General features: G+C 36.9%; 1 protein-coding gene across 1 annotated transcript in view; it reads left to right on the forward strand.

Annotated features, from left to right (window-relative positions):
- Positions 1-25,854, forward strand: part of LOC107561307 (diacylglycerol kinase eta-like) — a 54,988-nt gene that overhangs the window by 6,053 nt on the left and 23,081 nt on the right. Inside the window, exons 4-15 of the mRNA XM_016245727.1 lie at positions 9,997-10,101; positions 10,929-11,061; positions 19,298-19,404; positions 19,520-19,645; positions 19,731-19,833; positions 21,649-21,811; positions 22,240-22,300; positions 22,633-22,724; positions 22,811-22,910; positions 23,042-23,330; positions 24,671-24,802; positions 25,487-25,521. Of these exons, the coding sequence (XP_016101213.1) occupies positions 10,048-10,101; positions 10,929-11,061; positions 19,298-19,404; positions 19,520-19,645; positions 19,731-19,833; positions 21,649-21,811; positions 22,240-22,300; positions 22,633-22,724; positions 22,811-22,910; positions 23,042-23,330; positions 24,671-24,802; positions 25,487-25,521 (1,395 nt within the window). The 5' untranslated portion in view covers positions 9,997-10,047. The remainder of the gene's footprint in view (positions 1-9,996; positions 10,102-10,928; positions 11,062-19,297; positions 19,405-19,519; positions 19,646-19,730; positions 19,834-21,648; positions 21,812-22,239; positions 22,301-22,632; positions 22,725-22,810; positions 22,911-23,041; positions 23,331-24,670; positions 24,803-25,486; positions 25,522-25,854) is intronic.

Below are 25,854 nucleotides of genomic sequence, written 5' to 3' on the forward strand. Positions count from 1 at the left end.
TTTTTGGGTTTTTTTTTTTTTTTTTTTTTTTGAAATAAAGCGTGTGTTCTTGTTCTGTAAGCGAGGCGATCTGCAGATTTCTGTGATCCCACTGACACTGTCGTGCAGAAATGACACACTTCACTTTGAGGGAGTTTGTTCTGTGCTGGTTAATGGTCCTCCTGAGGCTCTTGAAGGTTTACCCACAGGAGAATTATATTGCTCAGAGGTTGCTCTTTTATGTCACAAGAAACTTAATTGAGTTCTCTGTAATGTTTTCCTGAAGTAACGACAGATGTGTCTTCTAGAATTCTGTAGTAGAAATAAAAATAGTCCCAGATTGATATAAAATAAAGCTATAAAATTAATATGGATAGCACTGCTTGGCTGTATTATATTATATTATATTATATTATATTATATTATATTATATTATATTATCAGGATAAAAAACCTGTAAAAGCAGTAAACATAAGATTATATTATATTATATTATATTATATTATATTATATTATATTATATTATATTATATTATACACTGCTTGGCTGTATTATATTATATTATATTATATTATATTATATTATATTATATTATATTATATTATCAGGATAAAAAACCTGTAAAAGCAGTAAACATAAGTCTCTTAATTTGCACTTAATCTAATTGCTCTCGAGACAAAATTAATTTCCTTGTGAGTTTCTTTCCTACAGCAGGCACCTTTTCACAGTGCACAACATTTAATTTAATTTAATTAATTTCCTTTATTTATTAAATTTCATTTCATTTTTTATTCCTGAATTTCTTTGGGAGAAATAAAAAATAGTTGCAAATTAGACAGTTATTAACAAAGAAAGGGTATTATCTATAAAATTAATATGGATAGTATAGCTTGGATCATTTGTTCTTGGATTTGAGTTAATATTGAGAAGACTTTTGATTGCAGATTTCTTGTACAATATCTTGAGCACAAATCGGAGTTTGTGGCATTATTGAGAGATTACTTGGTTTTATGCTCCAGAGAATACCCTGAAAAGTAGTATACATGAGCTAAAGTTTGCCTCATTGTACTCTAGGAGAATCTATCCAGACAAAATGGATTTCCCTTGTGATTTTCTTTTCCACAGCAGGCACCTTTTCGTAATCCGCAGCCACTTTGGGCTCCATTTTTGCTGTATTTTTCTCAGTGTAGCAACCTACTGCTTTGTAGTCATGCTGTGTTTTTTTCTGTTACTAAAAATAGCTCACAGCACTGTGCCTTTCTGAGAGAGAGAGAGAGAAAGAGACAGAGAGGGAGAGAAGTGATCTGTCTGCGGAACAAAAGGAAATCCTCGGAGTGATGTCACTCACAAACACCTCCCGGTGAAGGGCTGCGGTCAAAAGCGGAGAGCGAGTGAAAGATACTGGAGGACAGAGGCACAGCGAGTGATGAGGGATGATGAGAAGAGGTGAACGCTAGCCTGCTCTCCTTAATGGCTTGCTTCACCTTGACTTGGCCAGTGGTCCGGAGGGAGTTGTAATGGAGAGCAGCATTCAGCCTAAACACATGCGACGTCTTTAAGACGGCCACTTGGTATGCAGGAATTGTTCTTTATTCGTCCATGGAAATTTGTGCTTGTGTGTTGCGCCATGTGGAAGCACTCAGTGTGGCGGTGCATGTGACATTGCATGTGTCTCCGGTGGGCTGTTCCTTGAGCGGTGGAGGGCTCTGCAGCGGTTGGGGAGGGCGAGAGCAAGCGGGAGAAACCAGGCTTAGCAAACACACTCGCAGGCATCAGCTCACAGAAGCAGCAGTGCAGTTGAGAGCGGATCGCTGGTGAGTGCACTACACACACACACACGCACGGCATGTGCATGAATACTGTATCCCGATGAGTGTGTTTAACAGTGTCGCATGACATCTGGGTTCTGCTCACTACCAGAATGGAAACTTGTCTTTAGATTCTGGCTGAGCTCGCTGTGAGACATTGCCTGCTTGGGTTTCTGAGCATATAAGAGGAAAGGCAGGACGCTGCACCTTGAGGTACACGTGAGCGAGGCAAAGCTTCCAGCAGCAAGCGCTTTTCATCGCCAGCTCTCGAGAGCAAGATTCCATTTAAACTCTATTGGCTAGAGCTTTTAAGGAGCTGCACACAAATGGATTTGTTATTTTGTATTTATGCTGCTTTGTTTTGATGGCGCACACTGATATGAGATGGTACGGAATTGCAAGAAGCTTCAGTGCAGCATTTAAATGAGTTGTCATTTTCTGTATGTTTGCATGTGCGTACTTGACGCAAAACTTGTTCACGGAATTTTTTTAATCAGATTTTAGGTTAAAATTTGCATGAACGTATGAGGGGAAAGTCTGTTATCTTAGGTCCATTTTTAATCAACTTTTTTCCTTCAATACAATAATGATGTAGGATTTCGTTTGAAACTATTTTCACTCTAGTAAACACACTGAATTAAACACAAAATGTTGAAGTAAAAACACTAAAACAGTATTTTATTTTAAAACATACTCCTGGAATTGATAACACTTTTACAGTGTAGTTTAAATGGTAGTGTGAAAATGTTCTATTAATTTCCTTTTATATTTTTAATATTTAATTTTGATCATGTATTTTTAATTTTAAAAGTCTTTTCCACATACTTTCTAGAAGGGTTCATTTAGTCTCTATTTATTGTTCTATGTAGCCTAATAATGCAAATAGTGTTTAAAAAGTTCTAGATGGAATTTAGTTTGTCACACTGCAGGAGATTGAGCTGTTTTAAAAAGACAAAGCAGAATACTCTGTCAGTATCATTTTGACAGCCCTTTGTAAACAGTTAAATCAGTGTGAGACACTTGATCCGTGATGTTATGACTAATGTGGCTTATTTAATGATGAATAATCTTATAAAGTCAGGTACAGCACCAGATCAATACAGGAACAATGATAATGAAATCTACAAGATAAAAGCAAATTGATATTGGAGATATTATTATAAAATTACATTGTTGATTCGCCACTAATGATCTTTCGTAAGAAAAATGGGCCTGACACACCTGAGATTAAAGTCCATAAATAGAACGAGCTAGATCTAATGAAATAATAATCAGTTTTGTCCAGAGGGAATCCGCTGGCTCACTAATGTGAAATAATGTAGACTTCAAGGGGTACGTAGAGGGAGCGCTTTAATTAAATGCAGTATCTCTTTCCTGTGGTATGAAAACACTGCAAACTGACAGAGATAATGGATTCTGTATTGACTGTAGTTAACCTTGATGGAGCAGGTGCTTCTAACGTGTAACAGGGATCAGACAGCTAAATACTATGCCACACAGTTTTCCTTTATTAATGATGGATTACCTTAGCTGACAATATATATATATATATACACCACAGTTCATTTTTAATGTTTTTGGAAGAAGTGTCTTATGCTCACCAAGGCTGTGTGTATTTGATGAAAAATACAGTAAAACTGTAATATTGCGAAATATTATTACAATTGAAAATAACTGTTTTTATATTGCTTTATTTTAACATGTAATTTATTCCTGTGATGCAAAGCTGAATTTTCAGCATCATTACTCCAATCTTCAGTGTCACATGATCCTTCAGAAATCACTGTAATATTCTGGTTTGCTGCTCAAAAAACATTTATTATTATCAATGTTGAAAACAGTTGTGCTGCTTCATATTTTCATGGAAACCGTGATCCAATTTTGATGAATAAAAAAAGTTAAAAGAACAGCTTTAATTCGAAATGCTGAAAAAGAGTATTAATTGTGTACTGTATATACATAGAACTGTATTATATCTATGTGTATAGATAAAATAAGGACATTTCATCAGTAGGATTTTGTTTAATTCTTAGTGTAATCTAGGAGGATTTTCATTTAATCCTTTTAGGATTATTTAAAAAAATATATTGTAACCTTAACTATTGTAACTGTTACCTTAAAGAGATATTCCTACCTTATCTGACATTTAAAATTATTTTTGCTGTAACCAAATGTACTGCTGTTATATTAGTTAAATAATATATGCTATTAAAAAGAATACAAATGATAATAAATAAATTAATAATAATGTATGATTCATTCATTTAGTACTGGGTCTGTGGTTTTGAAATTATTTTATAGCACCAAAAAAAAAAAAAATAATAATTAGCTGGCATTGATATCTTGCTGATCATTAGGAGCTTTTCATCAAATCCAGTGGTGTTTTCTCCCAGAGCTTCAATGAAGGTTTGATCTATTGACTCTAGAATGTAATATAGTGTCATTGATTGGGTCAGACATTAAATAAAGCAGCATTTGTCTCACACGGCTGCTCTCTTAGAAGTCTCTGTGTCTCCGCTGCCCTTTCCTGAGTATTGAACTGGAACGGCTTCACTTTCCCCAGACAACAGTCAGCCCCCTCAGTCAATGGGGACTATCTCATTGGTCTGAGAGCCATTCTTTACCATTCTTTTGTGTGCCACTTCTTTGACCAGTTTCTACCAAAATGGTGTTGGTAGTTAACTATAATAACCCTGAAATGTGGTAGTTAATGTGCAATTTTTATTTTACACAAATACTGTTGATTTGATACATTTCAGAGTGTAATGTACTCTTACTGTTTTTACCCACATTTAAAGACAATTTGTCATCATTGAATTGCTTTTTTACAACATTGTAATTCTCTAAAACGATTTCACTTATCAGCTTGTCATTTGTTGGATAACTAGTTGACTTGTCGACTATTGTGACCCATCCTTTGTATGAAGGTCCAGAACCGGTTTCAGATTGGCCACCCCATCGTTGTAAAAGAGTGAAATCTTTTTCTAGTTTGTCTAAACTCCATTTGAATGTAATCATGAACTGCAGCGATGGCGCACAAGAAAAATTGCTCAGTGAAGTTGCCGTGTCCTCGGCATGAGCGGTTGAAGAGGCTTTTAGAGTAAGTGGCTGGCACGGATGAGCTGGGAGTTGCCTGTGTTTGTGTAAGGGAGAAAGATGAATGCTAATGTGATTACTGCATCAAGGCCGGCCATGGAAATTGATAGGGATGTTTCTGGCAACACAAATGAATCGGATAGCTCTATAAGTAATGAAATAATTAGCCTGGAAAATTCCAGCGGCTGACAGTGCAGCCTGGACAGTGTGACTTCTTTATTTGTTTTTGTAGAAGATACGCAGCCTCTCATGCTTGTGGTTTAGATCTGCAGTATCTATGGTGAACATATAAATAAACATGAAACTGTGCTGCGCTACACACGCAGCTCTCAGACTGAACTGCCCTTCACAGCTCCGCGCTGCACTTCTAAACATGCCTTGCAGATCACTTGTCATTTACAAGCTATAGTAAAGGACAACTGAAGCCTTACATAGCAGCTGCGTGGTGCACTGGCACAGGGTGGGATTTACGAAGGAGGCTTCCGAGATTCCAGTGTCTTCCTGTAGAAGAGGCTCCTCAGATGATTGGACAGCCGTCAGAGACACTCTATGCTTCAAATGACCTTTTCTGGTTGGACAAAAGAGTCACCTTAAAGGAGGTTATCGCATTAAATACTGACGACTGCTAGAAAAAAAATTGCAAAGCTTGTTCTTGTTTAGCATTTATGCAATGTGAGTTGACATTTTAATTTATATTTTAGGTTCAGTACAATACTGACAGCATTTGTGGTTGAGATGAATTTATTTCAGAATCTAATGATTTATTTATAAAATACATAAACATGTTGATTGTGTTGTTATTTTTAAGAAAAAGAAAGAAAGTTCGTTTTGATTTTTGCGGCATACAGTCAAATATTTCAGGGTGATACAATTGTACTAAAGAAGCTTCATTGACAGAAAGTAATGTGGTACAACCAGCAGTATACAGAAGCATGCAGAAAAAAATAAAAATAAAGCAAAAAATTGTAGAGAAGGCCCCTTAAGGCTGTGTTTCAATAAATTTCTTAAAATATATGATAATTTGACGTGTCATGTGGCATGACACCCTGAAACCTAATGAATTAGTAATTCACAAGATATTAGTTAAAATATATACTTGTTTATCTTGAAAAATATATTCAATATCTTATTTCTTAAATAATGATTAAGGTCTGTTTACTTATGTATTTAAATAAATAATAATGCAATTTGTTTTGTTTTTATTTGACAGTTACACCACATGACATATTAGTATATCATGACTCATTACATTTAAACATTTCTTAAAAATGTATGTGTTTCAAAAGATTTTTCCTTTTCTTTATCATGGACACAGTTTTTTGTCATTGACCTGAACCTGGACATATAATAAAATAATCATTTAAATATCAATGGCAATTTTTGCAAAAATAAGATGAGTTGAAATTTCTAATCAACATTATTATGCCACAAAAACACTCAGATCCAACAGCACTGAAACAACAGCAAGGAATAACAAGCCGTGGATGAAGCTATCTTCACCCGCCGTCCAAATGGCAAACATAATGAGATACAACATTGACATCCACATTACTCTGTTGCGTTTGTGATTCTCTCTCAGCACCTCTGCTGCTGTTAGTGGATATCTTCAGTGCATTCTCCTGTAATCCACTCATGCGGCAGCTACAGCCACTCACTGTGTTTTCTCATAGGAAGATTATATGCCATTGTGTAACAGTGATAGCGTTGTTTATCTGGTAACCACACCTCTGAAAACTGTAGTAGCCAGCTAGGCAAAACCTAATTAGAGACGATTCATTCCCCACCATGCCAAATGGTTATGGCTGGTTTTCCAAAAATGAGTGACGCAACTTATGGTTGAGGCATTAATAACAGGAACAGATGGGTTTTATCTATCACATCCATGTGAGCACATTATTGCAACCAGGAATACAAGGTTCTTTTACAGCTCTTTATAATTAGCTGAGAACATTGACACTTGTGCTAAAGGAGGATTTGTGATGACAGCTCGTTACAGATGTGAAGAATAGGAACAAGTAAATATTATAATGTTGTTTTAATGCAACAATTTCGGTCAGGCATAGCACAAGCAAGATTCTTCTAGACAGAAATGAGACTAAAGGAGAGCAAATTGAGATTGGAGATGTGTTCAAAAAAGATCTGAACAATGTTGTTCAGACCACAGAGTCTGAAATCAAAAGTCGGAGCTTTCAAAATCCGTGTATCATTCGATCATTCGTTTTTTGATTTAATATTGAAAGTAGAAAAATGAGAAAACGGCTCCTTTTTCGTGTTTTTTCCCAAAAAATGAAAAACGAGAATTCAGCTTAAATTTTCATTTTCCGTTCATGGGTGGAAAAATGAATAAACAGCTTGAATATTCGATTTCTACACGTGGGCGGGAATTAAACGCCCCTTTCTGCTGACTGGTCAGGCGAATATCAAACCGTGCCATCATCAGTTCTTCCGCAGTATCATGCAGCAGAATAATAGTCCTCCACTGCTGCAGTTGTACGGATTAATAACCCATTTTATCAATTTCATATTTTTCTCATCAAACAGACTAATGAATAGCTCAACACAACTCGTACCGGGGCAGAGTCTAGACAGGTATTTCTTCTGTATAGACCAGCGGTTCTTAAAGTGATAGGGGTTCCGCAAAATAATTAGCTATAGCCTAAAGTATTTCCAGACTGTAAAGTTGCTTTTTTTATCATGATACATAGGCCTACTGTGATTTATTCCAAAGTGACTTATATGATGCATTTAATGTAAAATTATCTAAATGAAGCCTTTTAAAAGACGAGTATTCCCTGTGGTTCATGTTTGTGGCATGTGCCAGAAAGATTCTCAAGGAGACAGAGTCGCGCTAAAGCAGAGCATTCTGTTGTTCTCTTTATTTTTCAAAGGCATGACATTTTGTAGTTATTTTGAACGTAACGTTACACAATTAAAAATATACATTTTACCATACAACTATAAATGACAGAGTATTAAGTTATTCCCCCTCGATGGGGAAAAAATCCAATTGAACATCAATCAGTACTCAATATTAATTTAAGCTGCTTTAAATATGACTGGAGCTTATTTCCTGTGTACTTCTGTGCTTAACTGTAGTCGCATCTGTCTGCTTATTGAGTTTATTTAACCCATCGCAATTTATTGGAACTCTGTGAACTAGAGTGACTACTCACCTTAATGTTGTTCTAAAGGCTTATTACTTAATAACACAAAAATGTCCTGCTCCCACTTGCCAATTTAATGGCAGAGAATGGTGACTTTAGGTTTTGTTTGTTGTTTTTAAGCGGATGCATATCTGTCGTAAAATAATCATATGCATCTCGTGGCGTATATTCCAAGCATTCTGAAGGTATACTGAGGGTTTGGTGAGAAACAAACTGAAATGGCAAGCTATTATATTTTGTGAAAATCTTGCATTGCAGTGCGAGTGCGCAGTAGCTCACGACGCGCACAAGTGCATATCCTTTTGAGATATCAATTATAATCAATTTTAATAAAACACAAGACTACATTATAAATCTCTAACAGTAGGCTATTTAATATCTGTTGTTCTCCGGTTGTCAGTCAAAATGACAGTTCTTGCATGAACATTATAGGCCTATAAATACACAAGCCAATTTATTATTCCTTCCTTTTTGTCTTAGTGTTTAAAATGTTTATTTTGAAACTAATTAATTAATTAATTAATTAAACAAACAGACTTACTGGGTGAGCAGGGTAGGCTATGACAGCTGTCATATCATACCCTGCCATGCCAGCTGATGCAAAGAATAGAATTTATATCTACACAGAAGAAAGCCCTGTCTAGACTCTGCCCCGGTATGAGTTGTGTTGAGCTATTCATTAGCCTGTTTGTTTGATGAAAAAATATGAAATGTAGTTGCAATAAATGTGTTAAGAATCCATACAACTGCAGCAGTGGAGGACTATTATTCTGCTGCATGATACTGCGGAAGAACTGATGATGGCACGGTTTGATCTTCAGCTGACCAATCAGCAGAAAGGGGTGTTTAATTCCCGCCCACGTGTAGAAATCGAATATTCAATCTGTTTATAAATTTTTCTACCCCTGAACGAAAAACGAAAATTTAAGCTGAATTCTCGTTTTTCGTTTTTTTTTTTCAAAATCCTTGTATCATTCGATCATTTATTTTTTTATTTAATATTGAAAGTTGAAAAATGAGAAAACAGCTCCTTTTTCGTATTTTCGTTTTTTTCCAAAACACGAAAAACGAGAATTTGGATTTCAAAATCCGTGTATCATTCGATCATTCGTTTTTTGATTTAATATTGAAAGTAGAAAAATTAGAAAACGGCTCCTTTTTCGTTCTTTCGTTTTTTTCCAAAACACGAAAAACCAGAATTCAGCTTAAATTTGTGGTCGAATATCCTATTTTTCTCAAAATATGCCCGATTACTGAAGCACAATAGACTGTGATTGGTGTTTGAAGTTGACTTTAAGTGGTTCTGCAGCAGACAGGTGGAGTGTTCAGGATACCTGTTTGAAAAGGATTTTTATATCTCCAATCTGTAAATTGGGAATTCCCACTCTTTTATCCTGAGATAACTGGGCACCAAATGTCCTATTTTGCATTGAGCATTTATACAATATTTTAAATCGAACAAAAAATGACCTAAATTTGTCCCTCGTCTCTTTAAACCCAAAATGAGAAAATTATTTAAATTGGAATCTGCGGTGTTGTTGCGGTGCAGGTGGTAAGCTGTAATTCCCTCAAGAGTGTATCACCTGCTTCACCATGCGCTTTGCAGTGAAAACAGTTGTTGTGCTGCCGCGTGTGGAGATGTTAAGGGTGGTGTTATCAATAAATTATAGCGGTATTAAAAGCGTAGAGGCTGAGTCGAATGGAGGCTCCCCCTGTTATAAAACAGGCTTTTAGCATTTTCTCGGGCACTCCGCCTGTCAGCCTAAATCTCGCTCAAGCATCCGAAACGAGTCGACAGGAAAAGACCTGAGGGGTGGAGGTGGCTGTTAAAGATGAGAAGAGGAGGAGTGGGGGGGGCTTGTCCCGAGCCTTGTCTTAAAGAGCGGGAAGGGGGAGATCTCATAGTCAGTCGCAGTCAGCATCTCTCTGGATCTCTGTCTCCCTGTAGGTAATTACACCGTTCCGAAGGCTTATCCTGTGCGCCGAGAACAGGAAAGAAATGGAGGACTGGATCAGCTCGCTGAAATCGGTTCAGTCCAGAGAGCATTACGAGGTAAGAACGCAGTTTGACTTGAGTTGCATCTTGAACTATCGTTCTGCACGTTTGTTGTTTTTCAAACACACTTCCTTGGAAATTAGAAGCTGAATATGCATGCCTTAGAATCCCCTTAACTGTTTTCAATCAGGTCCTGTGTATTTCGCCACATGCTTTGTTTGTTCAAATCCAGCTTCTAAACAGATCTCCTTTCAGATTTCCTCTTCTCTTCTCTCATAATGAAATATTATGCATAAATATAATGTTATCCATTTAAAAATAGTTCTGGAAAAAGGGGATTTTGCTCTGATTGTTGTTGCTAATTCGCAAAACTCTAATTGTGCATGTGTGCATGGGGTGGCTTTTAGCATCTGACACCAGTAAATGAATGTGCGGACTGCAGCGTTGAGTGTACGCTCACTTGAGATGAAGATGGTTATGTAAGACTCTCAGCCCCCGTGTTCTGCAATACCACACCCAGAACTCCAGCGCTCTGCTGGCACCCCTGACTGCGGGCACCATCCTCCCTATTCAATCGTTTTAACATTCAAGACACATCAAACCGACAACTGGCCTCTTAAATCACTGTCCTGTTGCATCAGGCTGCTGCAGGTAGATGCCCATGCCGGAAGCGCAGGGGGAAACCTGTTGTCAGGGAGAGCCGCGGTGTGATATTGCATGCAGGAGGGTTGCGTGTCGTACACCTGTGGTTATTAAATGTGTGTCAGTCTGTGTGTGTTGCATGTGTGTGTATATGAGAGCTGAAAAATGTAGTCTTTATTTTAAGGGCTCTGAAAAAGTCTTATCCTGGCGCTGCCAATTTGTCTTAACTTCTCCTTTGCTAGACGGCACAGTTTAATGTGGAACATTTCTCAGGGATGCACAACTGGTATGCCTGCTCCCACGCTCGCCCTACCTTCTGTAACGTCTGTCGGGACAGCCTCTCAGGGGTCACTTCTCATGGCCTCTCTTGTGAAGGTAGGTGTCTGCCCATCTCTCTCTCTCTTTCTCAAACCTGTATGTCGGATAATCCCTCTTTGATTATGGAGCTGCTTCGCTCCGCTCACTGTCCTTCCCCAAAGGTGTCATATTTTCATCAAAGTTGGTCAAGGGTGGTCAGAAATGGCTCAGGGCTACGTTAGAGTGGGTTGCACTGGTCAGAGCTACTTAGTGCAGAAGCACAGCTAATTGAGGTGGGGAAAAGTTCCGGACGGAAACGCAATGCAGTAATAAATCGATACACTGACGCTGGGTATCTGTCTTTCTGTCAGGACCACTATCGTCAAAGATGATTGACAATTAGCATACAGTTTGGATTGGCAGTATTGTTCTGTTCTGGGCAAGAACTCCTTGTGCATCCATGCAGCCTAGCATGGATGAGAGCAGGGAGAGCAGCGATAACCCCCCCAGGGTAAACGGAACAGAACCAACATGAATGTATTGCAGATATCATTAAAGTTCAATAATGTTATGTACCCATTTTAGAATTTGTCTGATTCAAAGGAGTGACAGAGGAGGAGTTGGGGATGGAGGAGGGTAATTAGCTATTGAACAATGCGAAAACTGCTGATAATACTGAGGGACCTTATATATATGAATGCTTAGATAGGTGTTGTATTCCTATAGGTAGATGGGATCAGCTGAGAGTCAGCTGATGTGAGCTTGACTAACGTGACCTGCCAGAACTAACGCTACACTAGATTTTATTTGTTTAATTTGAACTTCAAGGATATGATGTGTTTGCTTTTTATATTAAAATGCACATCAATCAGATGAAAACGGTTGAGATTGGAGATATAAAAATCCTTTTCAAACAGGTATCCTGAACACTCCACCTGTCTGCTGCAGAACCACTTAAAGTCAACTTCAAACACCAATCACAGTCTATTGTGCTTCAGTAATCGGGCATACTTTGAGAAAAATAGGATATTCGACCATAAGAATGAGCTTGTAGAATGAGATTGGATTTTATTTGTCTGGAATTATTTGGATCTTATAAAGGGGGACTGGAGGGGAAGGATTGAAGGGGAAGGACTGAAAAGTAACGGTATTCTGGGTTTGCCTGGTTAACTTCGGTTAGATTCTACTGTTAAGTGGACAAAAATAATGTTTTTCAACTGATGGTAGTTCAAAAGTAGCTGTGCATTCTGATGAAAAAACTTGTAGCAGCATACGGATCATGAAAATTTCAACTAAAACTAAAATTGTAACTAAAACTAAAACCAAAACCATAACAAATCGTTAATTAAAACAAAATAAACATTAACTGAAATAAAATGTTAAAAAATGTTCTTAAAAATGGTTTTATTTCAGCTCAACATGTATCATTTTCATTTAGATTATCTTGAAGTACTAAAATAACCAAAACTAAATAAAAGTAATACATTGATAATAAAAATAATAATAAATTAGTAATAAAAAGAATTAGTAATAAACAATAAATAAAAAAAATTATATACACAATTATAAAACTAATAAAAATGTCAAAGAAATGGTAATAAACAATACATTTAAAAAATATATACGCATAATTAAAAAACTAATAAAAATGTCAAAGAAATGCAACAAAAGTACTAAAACTTTAATGAAAATCAAAATGAAAATATACAAATAATATCTCATTCATAATATTAACATAAACTATAATAGTGTAGTATCAATGATACTAAAATAATACTTATTATATTATAGTTTTCCCAGGTATTCATTCATTCATTCATTCATTCATTCATTCTTCCTATTTGCCACAAGGAGTTCTAATATAGAGTGATCAGACACATGGCATTTATGACTCAGGTGACTGGCTTAAAACTTTAGAAAGATTAAAAGATTAGAAAGACATTTTTTGGAATAACATGAACCAGTGAATAGTACACAATATGAACATGCTTAAAGAATAAAAGGCTAATCTGTAAAATAAAATAAAATTAATTAATAAAAGTTGTTTAAAATACTGGTGACCAATCACAACACTTAAAATATATACTTTCCCTTGTACATTCTTTGTATAAGGTATTTTCTATATATTTTGTTTTCATATAAAATGTTGAAGTTTGTGGCTATTTTTTTTGTTATTTGTCAACTACACGCAGAAGCACCTCAAAGTACATGCTGGCTAAAACACTCTCACTAAAAATACTGCATCCAGGATCATGCATTATGCATGTTAATGTGTGACATCGGCTGTGTCCGAAAACTCTAAAATGCTGCCTTCGGAGGCAGAATTCTAAGGCAGGAAGGCATCAAGGCACGTCCAAATCCAAATTCTGCTTTACTTCCTGTCTCCGGAGGTACCTTCTTCTGATCGAATTTTGAAGGCAGCATAGATGTATCCTTCGCTGCCTATGATATCCCTCAATCCTGTGCGTTCCATTCCGTCACAGTTGAGCTAAAAAATAAAGATGGCGTCTGAAAGTTGCGTTTGGTGGTCAGTTTGTGTGTAAATGTATTTTTCGAACTAACTTTTTGCACTTTTGATGTTATTTCTATCGAGAAATCAGTATTATAGTAATTAAATATTAGTTTAGTTATCACAAAAACTTGTTCTATTTTGTTGTAGATCATAAAACCGTTATGCTGCCTAAGAAGCCTGTCCGAAATCAGTTTCATGAGGTGCCTTCGTGCAAAAACGCTGCCTGCAAAGTCATTGCCTCATACTGCAGCGAGGCAGCAAGTCAGCTGCCTAAGTTTTCGGATTCAGCCATCATGTGGAAAGAGAGTGCTAATTACTTTCAGAGATATGCAGATGCTGCTCATTAAACTCGGCTGACTGTCATTGGCTCTCACATAGCAGGAAGTAAAAATACTAAGCCTCTCACTCACTCCTCAGTTTTAATGAGAAATTCAAGTGAAACTCACACTGCTTTGTGAATAATACAAGCCTCGTTATTATCGTCATCCTAATGTTTCCTAATGTTGATTTTCCACCAAAACATCAAGATGCCATTTAGTATGACAGTTTCCTGGGGTCACGTTGCATTAGGCAAAAAGGTGTGGTTATATGTGGTCGCAGTGGTCTAGAAAGCGATAATTAAGGAGCACTTTCCAGTGCTGTTGTCACAGCGTTTGCCTTTCCAACAAGCAGACTCACTCCTGAGTATTAATTACTGTATGTGTTACTGTGGAAAGATGATCTCATTTCTTTCAACAAACCTCTCATTACCATCTTCAAGCCGCTTGTGTTCACGTGGAAATTGCTTTTGTTTCGGCTGTTCGCAGACAATGGCATTAGACTGGACTACTGAGTGAACAAGAAAGATTATTTACAAAACTGATCATTCTGGTCCTGGATGCTGATTCTAGCACTCTAGCTGTGCTGAAGTACAGATACAGTAACAGTTATGACTCTGGACTGTTTATTCTGTGGATGGCACTTAATGCACTTGATTAATAAAATAATGTTTCAATGTTTCCTTAATACTTTACTGTTTTATAAAATCAATAAGGCTGTGTTAAACGGTAAATACATTCTGCTTTTAATCTAATCTAATTTAATCCTTTAAATCCTCCTTATAAGTTTACATTTACATTTAGTCATTTTGCAGACGCTTTTATCCAAAGCGACTTACAATTGGGGAATACATAAAGCGATTCTTCTTAAAAAGGCAAACAGACACAGGAAGTGCTCATAATACCAAGTTTCAGGCATTGTTCAAATAAGTACAAGCTAGAAAGCGAAGGAATGAATAAAGAGAAAGACAAAGTTTTTTTTCTTTTCTTTAATTTAGGATGAAATCAAGTAGCGTCGAAAGAGATGAGTTTTCAGCTGTCGCTTGAAAATTGTCAAGGATTCAGCATTCAGGATAGTGGTGGGAAGATCATTCCACCAGCCAGGAACGGTGAATGAGAATGTTCTGGAAAGTGTTTTTGAGCCTCTCTGTGATGGTACCACGAGGCGTCGCTCACTAGCGGATCTCAGACTTCTGGAGGGGATGTAGATTCATAGTAGTGAGTGGAAATAGGCGGGTGCTGAGCCTGTGGCTGTTCTATATGCAAGCATCAATGTCTTGAACTTGATGCGACCCGCAACCGGCTGCCAGTGCAAGGAGATAAAGAGAGGTGTAACATGGGCTCTTTTGGGCTCGTTGAAGACCAGTCGTGCCGCTGCATTCTGAATCATTTGTAGAGGTTTGATTGTGCTTGATGGAAGTCCAGCCAGAAAAGCATTGCAGTAGTCCAGCCTAGAAAGGACAAGGGCCTGGACAAGAAGTTGAGCAGCATGCTCTGTTAGAAAGGGCCTAATCTTTCTGATGTTGTGCAGTGCAAACCTGCAAGATCGAGCAGTCTTTGCAATGTGGTCTTTGAAGGTCAGCTGGTCATCAAAGATTATACCAATATTTCTGACCAAAGTTGATGGGGTAATTGTAGAAGAACCTAGCTGGATGGGGAAATCCTGCTGTAGAGTTGGAGTGTCAGGGAAGACAATTGACTCAGTCTTTGCCAGGTTGAGCTGTAGGTGATGTTCTTTCATCCATGCCGAGATGTCCGCCAGGCAGCCTGAGATCTGTTCCTACACAAATGTGCATTTAAAAGGATCTGGACAGAAGAAATGCTTGTGTTAAGCAATTTCATATTTCTTCCTGTCTTTTTGGCTTATTGACAAATACAGGAAGCATTTTAGCACTAATGCAACAAAATTAAGATAGTTTAGGTCTGTAGTTGTTGCTTTATGTATTTGTCTTTCTTGCACTGCTGCAAAGCATCTGCTTCATTACCTGGCTAAATAGGTAGTATTTTCTGACATGCTTCATCTCTAATTTTCATTAATAGTACACAATACTTTATGCATCCAAATTAAATTGTACAATCAACATCCACAATGAAAAATGTGATCATTCAAAACATGACATGAGCTATAGTCACAGATGAAGGTTTTCTTGATATATAGTAGCAAGCATGCATCATTATTTCTTAATCATATCAGCTTATTGACTTCCAAAGTGTAGTTCGTTGGAAATTAGTTCAGATTCTTGTAAAATCAACTCAAGCTTGATTTTGTAGTCGAGACCAGCTCATTCGAGTCTTGAGTCCTGATCGAGACCTGAGTAGGTTGAGTCTGGATTAAGACCAAGACCAGAAGAGGGTTGAGTCTGAGTCCAGATCAGGACTGGAAGATGGTCGAGTCCGAGTCAAGACCGATACTTAAAGGGATAGTTCACCCGAAAATGAAAATTCTGTCATTAATTACTTACCCTCATGACGTTCCAAACCCGTAAGACGTTCGTTCATCTTCGGAACACAAAATAAGATATTTTTGATGAAATCCAAGAGCTTTCTGACCCTGCATAGACAGCAACACAACTATGGTAGTAAGGACATCAATAAAATAGTCCATGTGACATCTGTGGTTCAACCTGAATTTTATGAAGCTACGAGAATACTTTTTGTGCACAAAGAAAACAAAAAATAACGAATTTATTCTACAATTTCTTCTCTTCCATGTCAGACTTTGACGCACGTTCATGACGCATGCGTGTGCATTCCTCTGCTTGTAAACAAGGCGCATCCGGGTTCATCTTCAGAATGACGGCTTCTGCGTCAGCAGCAACACACGCATGTGTCGACTGACACAGAGACCTGAAGAGGGTTCAGTCCGAGTCAAGATTGAAACCAGAACAGGGTCAAGTTTAAGTCAAGACTGAGAACAGAACAGGGTTGAGTCCAGGTCAAGATAGAGGCCAAAAAAAGGGTCGAGTCTGAGCCAAAAATGATAACTGAAGTGGGTCGTGTCAGAGTCAAAACAAGAGTCCAAATGCTCCCGAGAAGACCAAGACCCTGAAAAAGTTGATTGTGGACTCTTCTCCGGTCTTACAAGCACCAGTACTACAACTCTAAATTGGTTACACATAATCATGTTGGCCAAACAAGGCACTGGGAATTAACAGGGTCACAAAGGCCAGACTTCAGTGGTCAGCGGGTCAGCAGCATATGTTTTGATGTGCTGGTGTCCCAACAAAGCTTCTTTACTAGCTTAACCAGCTTCACCAGTCAGTTCTGACCAGTTTGGTCCAGCATGGGAATTCATGCAGGTCTACACTGGCCTTTCAGCAGGGTTGACCAAGTTTAGAGACTTGAAGTTTAGAACGATCATTGCTGCTTATATTTCACTTCGATTTCCTGCAGCAGCCATCAGTAAGGAATGATGTGAGACATGGGCCCCAACAAAAGAGGCAAACTCGATATTTCTCACTCTCTAATTTGACAGAGACATCCTGTCCATTAGTAGCGCATCGTAAACAGTCTTGCGTTTACTCGGCATTACTGAATTGTCTGTAAATGGTTTGCTAACAGCCCTGAAAATGACATTAGAGTGATTTATTGGAGATTTGTTTTCAGAGCCATGTGAAATGGTCTGAGTGTAGACCAGCTCTGATTACAAGATGAGTGCGGAGCCCAAGTGAGATGATGCGCTCTCTGATTAGCGGTATGATTCTCTGAAGAGGACGCGCGCTCTCTCGTCTCGTCTCAATAGATGAGGCTCCTCGTTTATTATTGAGAAACAGCATTGTAGAAAGTGAAAATTCTCAGGGTCTGACATACCGTGAGCACTGAGCTTCCTTTTCCGTAAACAGCCCCGATCAGCCCATGCAGTATCCACTCTGCTGCTGGAATACGCCAGGGAGGAAACACTTTCTGTGGTGACTGTGTGGCGTCCCGGCTGGCAGGGCTTGGCTGGGCTAAATGTGCCTCTGCGCTGCCGTGATTAGCCGTGTCGCCACAAATCTGTGTAATCCTGCAGGACATTAGAAGCCCCGGCAGCATATGGAGGCGTAATGTGCTCAGGCACTGAGATGGGCTGATTTAAGTGGATTTGAGGCTTTTTCAGGGTCTGATTCTTGGACTGTGGGTGCCAATCAGCCCTGCTTGTACAGAACAGCTCGGACCCTGAACGTACAGGATGTTTTTTTCTAGCTCTCTTGTAGAGATATCTGCACTGATTGCAGCATCTGTGTCGGGAAACGGCTGAGTGTACATTTTAAGTTCATAGGAATGGAGGTGGCCACGATAATGTGCTGACGTGTACATTATGGAGGAGGAAGCCAGCCAGCCAATCAATCAGCCACTTCATTCTCCTTCTGGAAACGACCAGATGAACTTTGCTAACTTGATTAGACCTGCAATGCAATTTAATAGAGGAAATCAACAAAGAACTGTCGGCCATTAGTTTATTGGACCTCACCCACACCACTGGTGAGGCCAAAAACAGCACCCGTGTGGTTTAGAGGTTGAGTTAGCCAAAAGTTTCCAAAATTTAGAAGAAATTAATAGATAATATAAAATACTTTGTCATGATGGATAAAAAAAAATAAGATGGCCATTGTTTCCATACTTTAGAAAGACTTCTAGAGTAATGGATGCTAATAGAGATTTTTTTTGTCACTTTATAGACCTAAACTTGAAAAATAATAACATTATTGCCAATGCTGCACAAATAATGTAACTGGCTTACTTAATGTCATAAAAGAAATGCACTTACTGAAAATGTTCATATTGGGAATATCAAGGCAAAATCTACATTTACAAATGGAATTGTATGAATATAAATTAGGAAAACTTTGGGTCAGTAAGATTTTTTTTTTTTAAATCAGCAAGGACACATTAAAATGATCAAACGTGACAGTAAAGACATTTATCTAGTTCAAATAAATGCTGGAACTTTCTAGTTATGAAGAATCCTGAAAAAAAAAACATCATGGTTTCCACAAAAATATTAAGCAGCACAACTGTTTTCAACAGCTTTGCATCACAGGAATAAATTACATTTTAAAATATATTGCAATAGACAACGGTTATTTTAAATTGTAATAATATTTTACAATTTTACTGTATTTTTGATTAATACATGCAATACATGTTTTAGGAACATGAAAGTAACAAAGAATTATAATAGAGTCTGACAGAAAGCCAATCCATCAGAATGACAGATAATGATGATTTGTACAGTGCTTGTCCCCTCCTCGTGACCCTGTTCTTTGATTAAAAAAAGGAGTTAGTTATTAGCATTTGGGTTTTCAAGTACTTCTTCAGTGTTCCCCTCAGTAGATCACTGTATATTGTGCAGTTTAATTTTAGCTTGATTTAAGAAGCATTTTCCAGACGTCTTTTATCACCTCATATTTCTTCTGCTGAAATGAAAATACTTGATTGTCGTAGAAGCAGCTCAAGATTACTGCTGGCCAGACTCATAAGAAATGTTCTCATTACTCTCTTGCAGTGTGTAAATTCAAGGCCCACAAAAGATGCGCAGTCAGGGCCACCAACAACTGCAAATGGACAACGTTGGCCTCTATCGGCAAGGACATCATTGAGGACGAGGATGGGGTGAGTCTCATAAAGCCCGTAGTTCAGTGAGCTAATGCATAACCTTTGATTGAATAGCAGAAGTCTGGTCTATGGGTCTGCTGGTGTACATTTGTATTATATTCTGTTCCTGTAGATTGCGATGCCACACCAATGGCTGGAAGGCAACCTGCCTGTCAGTGCTAAGTGTGCCGTTTGCGACAAAACCTGTGGCAGTGTGCTGCGCTTGCAGGATTGGCGTTGTTTGTGGTGCAAAGCCATGGTATGAACTTCATATCCCAGAATCCCTTATGACTATTTGAGTTCAAAGAGTTTGTGAACTCTAAAAGCTGTCTGTGCTTGGACAGGTGCACACGGCATGCATGGATCTCTACCCCCGCAAATGTCCCCTCGGCCAGTGCAAAGTGTCCATCATCCCCCCTACCGCCCTCAACAGCATCGACTCGGACGGTAAGACTTTTCTTTTCACAAGAGTGACTTCAAGAGGGATTATTCTAGTCAGAGTTTATACACATAAATATTGATGAATATTCATTTAATTTATTAATATGAATAATATGATTTCTACAATAAATATGCTGTATTTAAATAAGAACATGGTCATATTATTTATACTTTTTTTTTTAAATGAATGTATTATTATAATTATATAAGAAATTATTAATATGCATTTTCTGCAAAAAATAATTTAATTTATTAATATGAATAATATGATTTCTACAATAAATATGCTGTATTTAAATAAGAACATGGTCATATTATTTATACTTTTTTTTTTAAATGAATGTATTATTATAATTATATAAGAAATTATTAATATGCATTTTCTGCAAAAAATAATTTAATTTATTAATTTAAATGCTGTATTTGAGTGAGAATAATTTAAATGGCTATTGTATTTATTCTTTTTTTTTTAAATTATTATTATTATTATTATTATTATATAAGCAACCTTGAGCTTGGGAAAGGTGTTTATAAATAACACATTATTATTATTATTATTATTATTATTACTACTACGACTACTTTTACTACGTGTCTTTGTGCAAAATATTAATTTAATTTATTAATTTAAATGATATTATTTATATTGTATTTATACTGTATTTGGGTGAGGATAATTTAAATGGTCATAGGATTTATTCATCTTATTTTTTAATGAAATTATTATTATTATTATTATTATTATGGCTCACTTTTTGGAGGTTATAATCTCAGTAAAATAAGAATACATAAAGACATAAATACATACATACATAAGCAAGCAAGCTATAAAACAGGTTGTTCTGAATGTCCACTAACCTTTTTTTTTTTTTACTGTTTATTTATTTATTGCTATTTTTTTCCAATATTAAATTTTCAGTTGTTTTTTTTTTCAGATTGTTTTTTTTTTTTGGTCTTGGGAGAAGTTTTGAGTTATGAAAGTTTCCATTTGTTTTCATAGTACATGAAACCCTTTCATTTCAAAAGGTCAAGGTCACTAAGAATGGGTGATTGCCTGATTGCGTGCTTCTGCATGATCCCACTCTGGATATAATGTATGATTATGTATTGGCGTGTGTGTGTGTGCATGTGAAGTGGTGGGAGGAGCTCAGGTGGAGGGCTGCTGTAGATGGAGCTCATTAGCTTTACTAATTCCCAGGCTGCATGAAGAGCAATATCTTTTTCATTATACCTCTGACCTCTTCTTATTTGATCATACAGGATGTGTTTTCTCCTCTCCTGAGAGACACTTTGTGTCCATGTTCCTTTATTTTTCTTTCCCATCTCTCCTGTATATGTCAGGGTGGTGTGGAAAGTCACTTTCCCTTAGAGCATCTTGTCCATTACGTCCGGGTGACAATAGAACCCTAAGAGTGCTCTTTGCGGGTAAGCGTGCACGTTATCCTTGCCGCGTTTCTAAGAATCAATTCTACAATAAATCAGTTTTTACAAATGAATCAGTGACAGTTAGCTGTAGCATGTTGTAGATAACAATGTAATACTCTTAATAAAAAAAAACACATAAATATTGGGTAAAATAGTCATTTTTAATGATTACTATTTTATTGATACTTTTCAGTAAAGAATGAATTAAGCTTACTTCTAATCAGAATTTCGCTCACTTTCATCCACCATCCTGGTTCACTGCAGTGCAAGCTGGGTGTTTTTTTGTTTTTTTTGTGGTGCTGCCTTAGCATTTGGCCAAAATAATGTATCTACGTCTTGAAAAAGCTATTGGAGCTAAAAAGTTTCTAATCTTTTTTTGTTCTTTTCCTGTGACAGGTTTTTGGAAGGCCACCTGTCCCCCATCATGCGCTAGTCCACTCCTCGTGTTTGTCAACTCAAAAAGCGGAGACAACCAAGGGGTCAAATTCCTGCGTCGCTTCAAACAGCTGCTCAATCCCGCTCAGGTCTTTGACCTGGTCAATGGTGGACCTCATTTAGGGTAAGACCAGCATGCCAAAAGTCACAGGAAGTGAAATATTGATTATCATCTTAGAAGCAAATCAGTGTTTTTACTTGTTTTGCTGTTGTTTACAAAAGAGGTTGTTGATGTATGATGGTTTATAAATCAACATACAAGTTTTCAGGTCCCATAACTGCTATTATTACATTTTTAATAACTTTTTTTGGGCATGTTTTAATGATCCTACAGTGGGACCAAATCAATTTTTCTATATAGTCTGAGCTCATAAAAACTGCAGGCATAATGATTATAAAAGAATAGAAAAATGATTTAGCATGTCACACCATTGCACGTTAACTACCCAAACCTAATCTCGCATGATCCCTTTATTTGAACTGTGTGTGAGACTTTTTGAGAAGCATTTTAAAGTTTGCGTGTCATTTTAATTGTTCTTTTCTCTCTTTCAGCCTTCGCTTGTTCCAAAAGTTCGACAACTTCCGAATCCTCGTGTGCGGTGGAGATGGAAGCGTTATGTATTATAATGGGTTTATGTGAAGATTGTTTTAAGTTCACTTAAATTAGAAGTTGTGAAATTATTGCAATATGAAAGTGTATTTAAAAACTTTAATGTTAGGTGGGATTAATCACGATTAATTTAAAAAAAAATGTGATTAATTAGTTCATTATTTTAATTGATTGACAGCACTAATTAAAATGCTACAAAAATGTTATTTAGCATATATTAAAGGCCAGTTGTGGAGTGATTTAGTTTTCATGCTCAGGAAATGTTACATTCTCTCGTCCTGCTATTGCAGTTTATGTTGTGTGTGTGTGTGTGTGTGTGTGTGTCGTGGCTTTAGTTACAGATATCTGGTTATGAGGATTCAGTGGCTGCTCATCTCACGAAGATCCTGAACTCAGATAAGCACTCAGTGGTCATATCTTCATCAAAGTGAGTCCTCTCACACTATACAGTTCATATTCCATCACTAACAAACCGAAACACAGATAAACACAATTTCCTCTCGTCTCCTCCAGGGTGTTGTGTGAGACGGTGAAGGAATTTGTTGCCAAAGTTGGGAAGTGTTATGAGAGAAACAGTGACAGTACAGAGGAAGCTGATGCACTTGGCCTCAAAGTGAGTCTGTGATGCCTCACCTCATGACAGCTCTTTCAGTCATTACTCAACACGTGTGCAGAAATACAGTGAAAACGCTGTATAAACCTGTTTATCAATGCAGCACCCTTTCCTTTGTTCTCTGTCCACAGTGTGCGATACTGAACGAGAAGCTGGACTCCCTCCTGCAGACGCTGAATTTGGAGGCGCAGGCCATGACACCCTCAGCCCTCACCACGCCACCCATCGTGGAGGAGGAGGTGGAGGAGGAGGAGCTGGAGGAGGAGGAGGATCTGAGTGAAGAGTCTTTAACGGAGCTGAAGGAGAATGAGACTGAGAAAGGCTCTGCTCATAAGCTCTTCAGACCCCGCGAGCAGCTCGTGCTGAGAGCCAACAGCCTGAAGAAAGCGCTCAGACAGATCATCGAGCAGGCAGAGAGAAGTATGATTGTCCAGCATGTCTTTCTACGTCTTTTGAATCAAAAAACAAACAAACACTGATCTCCTGCTTACAGAATGCTGCTCTGGATATCAGCGTCTCTTAAATGACTAATCACATGACTTAAATCAATTATATTCAAATGGATTAGTCACATGAGCCCTGAGGGTTCATCTTGATTTTCAGGCATTTCTATTTTTTTTAAATGGGGGATCAACCAGTGTGTCAATTAATCAATAGGTTTTAGTAATACTCTGTAATTCTTTGTTTCCAGGCCTGGGCAATATATTTAAATATGAAATGATATATGATATAATAAATACAATAACATTTTGTGTACATATATATATATATATATATATATATATATACACATATGTAATAACATGAACATTTTATTTAAAAAATATTAACTTTAAATACAAAATATAAAAAAAATAGAAGATATCTTTAGAAGAAGATTGTAAAATGTTTCAGATGCAGCACATTTTACTTTTCAAAATATGGTTAAATATTATCTAAATATTATATAATAAAAATAAATAGAATACAATTTTTGTATAGATTTAAATTATAAATGGCCTGATGGTTAGAGAGTCGGGCATGTGACCCAAAGTTCGCTGACACCATACTTGGCTACACGTATGATAACATATGATAATATAATAATAAAAATGTTATAAAAATCTTAAATGCAAAATTAAAAAAAATAGTAATTAGTATTTGATCTGTAGAAGAAGATTGTAAAATGTTTCAGATATAGCACATTTTAATGTTAAAATATACTTTGTTTGCCACATTTTTCAATTAATTTGAACTAAATTATCACAAACATAAGTGATATTGGGCCATGTTCGTTTATTTGAATAAAACAACAACAATATAGAGTAATAAATAACAATATTTACTTAAGTACATATTTTTTACTTAAAAAAAGAGGACATTTCTTAGTGATGATGCCAACAAATGTAGAGTTTTGAATTGATTTATTTCAACGGAAAAGCGATTCAAGCTAGTTGCCTTTCTGCTATTGAGGATTAAAGTCAATGTGAAATGATGTAAGAGTAATTCTTGATATCAGCCAAACAAATGTTTTTTTCAGAGCTGAAGTAATTCTCAAGACAAGGAAGGATTGTGAAACTAGTCTGATGACGTGCTCTTTGGAAAACTTAAACAAAAAGCCCATTTAATAAATCGTAATGCTCACAATTTTGTGTCATTAGGCCTCCATCAAAAACATGAATATTAATATATTAATAAATGTTTTCCCAGCCTTGCCTTATTCTGTGTTCCACGTGAAGAAGTGCATGAATCAGGAGGTTGTGTTTGTGTGTGTGCTGTAGTGGTGGATGAGCAGAACGCTCACACGGAGGAGCAGGAGCTGCAGTCTCCCACTGACTTCAGGAAGGACAGTGAGGAGGAAAACCGAGACAACGAGAAGGACGAGGACACTAAAGAACTGGAAGCTCTGCCCTGTGAGTTCACTCTTCTCAAACGTAGACACATTGTCGCTGTTAACTGCTTCCTATGAGACACAAAGTGTTCTTGCTTACCGGCCTTAAAAGCTGAATCCTCCATTGGGCTGCATTCAAGTGCCAGGATGTTTTTTTTTTTGTCTCACTGGAGCTGTTTGTGCATGAAAAGGCTTTTTTAAGTCTATTCTTTATAAAGGCTTGAATGATGCACTCTGCACAGTATGCACATTTTCTGTATGCTTGGAATACTCATATGAATTATTATAGTTGCCAAAATGACGATTGTACGGTATGGGAGAAGTCTAAACTAAGTACTACTTCTTCACCACAATGCAATGCACGTGACTCCCAGTGTGACTAAGAAACTGAAAGTAAAGTTAGGCGTGATTTTTAACATCTCGTTTTAGACTAATTATTTAATCAGGCTGCCAAAAGTTATATTTTTAACATAAAATTCAAACCGAACGCCACTCATGTGCAACGTGATGAGATCATGTGACTACTATTTGAAACATTTATGGCGGAATAATGCAGTACTAACATGCAAAAACAGTAGGCCGTATAGAGTACATACTGGACGTTACTGTAATATTGTAATATTATTGTAGTATTGTAATAGCACTTTATTTAGGATGGATAATGTGTGAACTGTGATTCAGACCTTGTTCTGTTTGTGCCTGAAAGGGTTAGTGCTGCCCTCTAGTGACAAACTCATTATAGTAAATTATTTCAATTCAATGTCACGTTTAAAAAAAAACCTAATTAACAGCAGCAGCAAAAAAAAAAGAGATTATTATTATTATTAATAATGATAATAATAATAATATATTTGGGTTTATTTTTGATAAATAAATAAATACTCTTAGTTGTTTTGCACATCATCATCATCATCATTATTATTATTATTATTATTAGGGGTGTTTTAAAAAAAAAACTGTACTTGCAGATAATATAGTATTAATAAAATAAAAGCACACTCAAGTTTACTTGTTTCAAGTTTCATGTTTCTTAACACACTTAAGTACACTTTTAAAAAGTGCACTTTGTAATAA

The sequence above is a fragment of the Sinocyclocheilus grahami genome, unplaced genomic scaffold (assembly GCF_001515645.1).
Source record: "Sinocyclocheilus grahami isolate Dianchi unplaced genomic scaffold, SAMN03320097.WGS_v1.1 scaffold766.1, whole genome shotgun sequence".
In the NCBI taxonomy this organism is placed as follows: domain Eukaryota; kingdom Metazoa; phylum Chordata; class Actinopteri; order Cypriniformes; family Cyprinidae; genus Sinocyclocheilus; species Sinocyclocheilus grahami.